Source organism: Microtus ochrogaster, chromosome 2 (genome assembly GCF_000317375.1).
Source record: "Microtus ochrogaster isolate Prairie Vole_2 chromosome 2, MicOch1.0, whole genome shotgun sequence".
Classification (NCBI taxonomy): domain Eukaryota; kingdom Metazoa; phylum Chordata; class Mammalia; order Rodentia; family Cricetidae; genus Microtus; species Microtus ochrogaster.
In genome coordinates, this window is record NC_022010.1 from 43,991,333 (window position 1) to 43,997,945 (window position 6,613).

Below are 6,613 nucleotides of genomic sequence, written 5' to 3' on the forward strand. Positions count from 1 at the left end.
TGCTCTTAACCACTGAGCCATCTCTCCATCCCCATTTAAGAATATTATGATTGTGACTTATTTTGAAGTGGGAAGACAAAAAAATAATGGTCTTTGTTTTGAGACATGACTGTTGTTTTTGTTTTTGTATGATAGTGTAGATTCATGACACTCCATCAGATTCCAAGGCATCTCAGAAAATGTAACTCTAACCAATCCAGTTTTGTAAAAAAATGTATTCTCAATAATATTGGAAGGGGCAAAAAATACATAACGTGTGCATCAGTGCGTGTGTGTGTGTGTGTGTTTCCAAATAGAGAACAGTAAGCAACTCAGGAAGTTTGGTAGTTACTCTCTAAAGTATGAAATATATAAATGTACAAAGAATTGAATGGATGGATGCCAACACTGAGTGGATCCAGGAGTGGAATGAGGAGAGGATTATGGGCATTGGTGTTCTAAGATTTTGTTTTGAGTGGAGATGCTATTATCAGATACAAAGTTATTAAGATAAAAGGGTATATATAATATAAAGTTTCTATTGCCCTGCTCTGCAAGTAAGTCTCTCTAATCTGCTTCTCCAGATACTTGGTTTTCCTCTCTGAAGACAACCTTCTTACACAGCTTCCAAGATGCTGAGTGCATGTAAAAGCAATGAACATCTTTTCTTTAGTAAAGCTAGCCCGCCTATATTAGTAAAATGCAGACATAAAATTGTTATTTGAGTTTAAAAAGAATAAGAGAAGTAGATCTAGATAAAAGCAGGGTTTGTTTTCTCTTTTTTCTTTTTCCTTTTTTGTTTTTTTTGTTGTTGAGGCAGGGTTTCTGTATAACCATACATTGTTGTCCTGGAACTTGCTCTGTAGACCAGGTTGGCCTTGAACTCAGAGATCCTCCTGTCTCTGCTTCCTGAACACTGGGATTAAAGGCGTGCACCACCACTGCCCAGCAAGGAAGTTTTTAGTGTGCTAGTTTTGTGGAGCCATCTAAGAAGTTAGAAGACAGAGCCAGAGTTCTGAAGAAAGCTTTTACTTTTTAGTGCATGTGGATGGGTGTAATCACCTCTGCATATGTGTGAGGAGGTCAGGTCAGTTTTCTAACGTTCTTCACTTTATTTTTTGAGACAGGATCTCTGACTGAACCTGGAGCTCTCCACTATTTTGGTTCGACTGGCTGGCCAGTGGTCCCCCCAGAATCCAGGGGTCCATCCTCGACTCCATTGCTAGGGTGATGGAAGGGACCCTAGAGATTGGCTTTTTTTTTTTTTTTTTTTTGAGACAGGGTTTCTCCGCAGATTTTGTTTCCTGCCCTAAAACTAGTTCTTGTAGACCAGGCTGGCCTCGAACTCACAGAGATCCGCCTGCCTCTGCCTCAAGAGTGCTGAGATTAAAGGCTAGAGCCTGGCTTTTATGTAGATGCTGGGAATTTGACCTCAGATCGTCGTGCTTGAGCCGCAGTCAGTTTGAGCTGTCTCCCTGGCTTTGTTGTGCTGGATGAGCGAGCACTCTTCCCTAAAGCCCTTCCGGACCCCTTAGTCCTGTATTTGGGTTACATGATCAGAGAACTTGGAGACTAGAACATGCTCAAGGAAAGAGCACAGTCCTAATATAGTAGTAATAGGTCCTTTTGACTTCAAAATAATTTGAGTTTTCTTTACAGACATAAGAAGTAGGCTAAAGAAACAAATGCGTGTGCTGCTTTCCTCACATTGCTTATAGAACACATTTATTGCATAAGAGCTAAATTATAATTGTGCAGTTTTAAGATATTTCCCATTTATAAAAAGTAAGTGGCATGCTACCTACATGAAATGGAATAGTCAGTCTCATAAAAGAAAGGAAGTTTGGGTTTATGCTGCAGTATGGATGAGGGTTAAAGATACTCTGCTAGTCACAGAAGGACAGATATTCCATTTAGAAGTGGTTTCTAAAGCCAAATGTTTGAGAGAATAGAAAAATGGTTGCCAGGCAGTGAGGACTATGATTCAATTTGGCTTTGTGAAAAAAAAAATATTTCAGGAATGTCAGGATGCCAACCTAATAGAACAATAAATATATATCTATTGTAATATAATTTATTATGTCATAGGTGATATCTTCAGGAAGGTATCCGGGATCTAAGTTAACACATGGAAAGAAAGGGTGAGTACTTCTCAAAGTTTCTAAGTTCAGGAACTCTTAGGTACATCTTCAGGTCTTAGGGCTTGACTGTATTTTGCCAACCCCTGGAAAATAAATAAGTGGGCTGTGCCTCTACAAGTAGTTAGTTGTTATGCAAATTATAAATCATTAGTGATTAAGTCTAATTCACTGATAATACGTCGGTGTCACACTGAGAAGAAAAGCACCAAGAGTGAGTCCAGATTTGAATTCTTTACATCAAATTCCCTGTGTCTTCCATCCTCTGTTTTATGAATCTGAATCTGTGCCTGCCTGAAGGCTGTCTTGTAAATGTGTCCCCGTGTCTGTATGTGTCTGTCTGTTTTATGTGTCTGTGTATAAAACAGGATTTTGCTCTGAATTTCTTGAACAGTACAGAAAGCATCACATGGGGGAAGGAGTAGGATACTTTACGGAAATCTTTAGCAGAGTTTTACAAGGGATTATGTCACTCCAGCTGACCAGACAACATTGTTATCAGCCAGCATCCATAATAGTTACTTCCAGCCTTTACTTGGTGGATTTTAGAAAGTTGCTTTCAACTTCTGTGTTTTGGGTTTTCAGCAAATGATACACACAGGCACGGGTCAGGGGCATGGAAGAGGGCATAAGATTGCAGCTGTGTATTCACTTAGGTTGTAAAAGTTGATTACAGGGAAATCCAAGGCAGTTAGTTTGGGTGCTTCTCTTAAAGGCAGGTTAGACAAACGGTCTGCGCACACAGTAGGAGAGCAGTCTTAGTCTTATGTGATCTCAAGGTTTATTATTCACTCTGGCTGTGAGGTCCAGTAAAAGTTCCAGTCTTAGAACAGAAGAGATGTTCTCAGAATATTGCATCACCACATGGGTCATACCAACCTGACTGAGTGATTTTAGTGTCTAGTAGTCCTCATAATATCCACAGTGTGTTCATTTCATGTGTGGTTAGATGAACTTTATTCTTCAATCTTTACTGGAAAGGAAGTGATTAATTACACATTTTGGGTTATCTACTTTGTTTTCTAGGACCCACCCAAGGAAAGTAGCACATTTAAATGCAGATTCTGCCTGTCCTGTTTATTCTGATTCGGAAAGTCAGGTAATGGATACAATAAGCCAAGTGAATGGATACAATATGCTGTTTTAATTAGTCCTCAGGTAAAAGCTAAGAAGTGGGACTGCATACGGTCCAAAGGTAAAGTATGGTTTGCACCAAGGAAGTCCGTCGGCTGTTGAGAAATGTATTTGAGCCAGACAGTGGTGGTGCACACCTTTAATCCCAGTGCTTGGGAGGCAGAAGCAGATAGATCTTGGCCTGGTCTATAGACTTGAGTTCCAGGACAGCCAGGGCTACACAAAGAAACCCTGTCTTGAAAGACCAAAATAGAAAAAGTAAAGAGATGCATTTGAAGTGGCAGGGTGTATTTTATCTCTAAGCGACCCTCTTCTTGCAGACGGAGACTGTGCAGGGACTTGATGGCTGTGCTTCTTTGCTGCGGGACATTTTGAAAAATGAAGATTCAGGTTCTGTTTTTAAAGTTCTTTGCTGATCACCTTTTATCAATGAACTGTTCTTCTTAATGTTTACAGAAGTTTGTTTTTTATTATTAACAGGCTCAGAAATAGTATATTCGGAACACAGGTGCAATGCCAGACCTTTAGAAGGCAAAACCTGCAGAGCTAAAAAGAAAGGACCTGGAAAACATATTCCTTCAGTGGTTAGAAAAGAGATATGTAAGCATTTCCCCATATTTACTTAAAGGTTGTGCATCTGAGAGTGTGTATGTGTTTATATAGAATGTGTTTGTGTGTGTGCATGTAGAGTGTATTTGTGTGTGTGTGTGTGTGTGTGTGTGTGCACGCATGCGCGCGCACAATGCCAGGCATGTCCCTCAGTTAATCTCCACTGTTGCAACAAGGTCTCTTTCCTGAACCTGAAGCTTACTGGTTCTGCTAGAGGGTTGACCAACAAGCTAGGGATCACTCTATCTCTGCTTCTCCAGCACTGGGAGTGCAGGCACCACTGTGCTCAACTTTTCACATGAGTGCTTGGGATTTGAACTCATACCCTTGTTCTTGGGCAGCACACACTTTATTGACTAAGCTGTCTCTCCAGCCCTTAAAGATAACTTAATTCTGGGATTTCGATAAATTACCAGGATGAAGCAGTTGTCTTTGATTTTTATTTTATTTGGTTTAAGTGTGTACTTCTGCTTCTTTTTCTATAGTCAGCTCTTCATTGCCAGATAGTCACTCTGCTAGCTGTCACTTTCTTCCAAGCAGGGGCTGAGGTTCTTTTCTGGGTGTGCAGTATAGAAATTTCTAACCGAGCTGGGCGATGGTGGCGCACGCCTTTAATCCCAGCACTCGGGAGGCAGAGGCAGGCGGATCTCTGTGAGTTCGAGACCCGCCTGGTCTACAGAGCTAGTTCCAGGACAGGCTCCAAAGCCACAGAGAAACCCTGTCTTGAAAAACCAAAAAAAAAAAAAGAAATTTCTAACCGAATGATGTTAGGAAGTGTACAGTCAGCTTTGTTTACACTGCCATTGTTTGTTTGCTTGATTGTTTGAAACAGGATCTCACTGTGTATCCCTTGACTGGTGGCCTGGAACTCATTTGTAGACCAGATTGGCCTAAACTCAGAGATCTGCCTGCCTCTTCCTCCTGAGTACTATGATTCAAAGTGTGTGCCACTATGCCTGGCATATTCCTTGTTTTCATAGCTAATCACAGACTGGTTGCATTTGGTGTATATACTTACATATAATAGTTATTTTAAAATTAACTTGTGTGCATATAATTTAAGTTAGTTAAAGAGTAATCTTGTTGAACTGTGCAGTTAGGATATATGGCAAAAACACCTGCCAATGATTGACATTGAATGTATCCAGGGACATGGTAGTTTATACTTTCATGGCTATCCTTGCTGAAAATTAAGTATAGTGATTGAGGAAATATTTTGAGAATATTGTCTTTTAAAGACCTGTAGCATAAGACAGTTGAAACAGTCTACATTATGAAGTCCATTGTTAAATTAACATGGAATTATACATACTTATGAGGTATAGTCAAATGTCTCCACACATGTATACAGTGCAGAGTAATCAAATCATGTTACAATGGGAATTGTGGGTGAAATCAGCTAGTCCTATTCTTCAGATGGGTCAGAATGTCATTCAGTACATAAGTGCATGCTTACATTTAGCACAAGGGGAAAAATTTTAAAAATCATGTAAGACAGTCTCTCTAGATATTAAGAGATAAGGGATAAGCAAAAAGCCTAGAAAATGGAAGTGGCAGGACTGAACATTGTCATCCCGTCTGCTCATCAGTTAAGAGTGAAAGCGAGACCTATCACCGTGTATTGTGTTTCCCTACACTGTGAGTGACCCCAATGGACTGGGAGAGAGAGAGAGAGAGAGAGAGAGAGAGAGAGAGAGAGAGAGAGAGAGAGAGAGAGAGAGAGAGAGCACACACACATGATTACTGTGGCTGTGTACCCATGTGCATACACATGGTATCTGTCTTTCCTTATTCACTCCCCCCTTCACTGAACCTGAAGCTTGTGGGTTTGACTAAGCTGGCTGGCAGTGACCTTCAGGGATCCCTCTGTCCCTGCTTCCCTAGACTAGGGTTAAAGGCCATGCTGTCAGCCCTTGCCCGGTTCTGGGGATCCAGACTCAGGCTCTTGTGTTTGAGCAGCAGGCACTTCACTGGCTGAGCTACCATTGCAACCCCTAGGCTGGAATTTTACTAAATTTGAAAACTGATATTGATGCAATTATAAAACTAAGAATTTTGGAATAATTTGTGTATGTAAATCTACTCTTTTAACTATAAATTATATTCAGTCTAAATGGAGATGAAATATCTCTGATTAGCATCTGGTTTAAGGTATGCTTTGTGTAAAATATATGCTGAATTTTGAAGATTGAATACAGAAAGTGTTTTGTTCTGGGCATTACATACTGAAATGTTAGTATTCTTGCTACATTTGCTTATTTATTTTTATGATGTTGAGGGTCAAACCTAAGGCCTTCTATGTGCTAGTCAAGAGCTATACTATTGAGTTGTAGCCCCAGCTCTGGCTACATTTAAGTAACACATGGAAAGTAAGTCATCCTTTTAACTTTGTAATGTGACTACTTAAAATTTTAAATTACATATATTGCTTATATTTTGTTTCTGTTGGACAGTCTTAACTAGGTCAGTACCATATAGCCAGTTGTGTTTTTAAAAATAATATTTAGGTTTATTTTGTAACTAAAGTTTTGTTGGAATCTGCTGTTCATATATTCTCCATGGCTGCGTTTGTGCTGCCCTGGTGGCACTGATAGCTGCGACAGAGACTGCTAGCTCAGTAAGCCTTAAATGTTGACTCTGGCCTTTTAAGAAGGAAGCTTGTCTTGGTGAGCTCCCAATAGATCAGCCCCACTGTCTCAGTGGGTGGGTGCACCCCTCGTGGGCCTGACTTCCTTGCTCATCTTCTCCCTCCT

At 40.3% G+C, this 6,613-nt stretch overlaps 1 protein-coding gene across 1 annotated transcript in view; it reads left to right on the forward strand.

The window, feature by feature from the left end:
• Nucleotides 1–6,613, forward strand: part of Ccdc14 (coiled-coil domain containing 14) — a 40,080-nt gene that overhangs the window by 3,636 nt on the left and 29,831 nt on the right. Inside the window, exons 2-5 of the mRNA XM_013351265.2 lie at nt 2,068–2,120; nt 3,144–3,216; nt 3,572–3,641; nt 3,732–3,851. Coding sequence (XP_013206719.2) covers nt 2,068–2,120; nt 3,144–3,216; nt 3,572–3,641; nt 3,732–3,851 — 316 coding nt within the window. The remainder of the gene's footprint in view (nt 1–2,067; nt 2,121–3,143; nt 3,217–3,571; nt 3,642–3,731; nt 3,852–6,613) is intronic.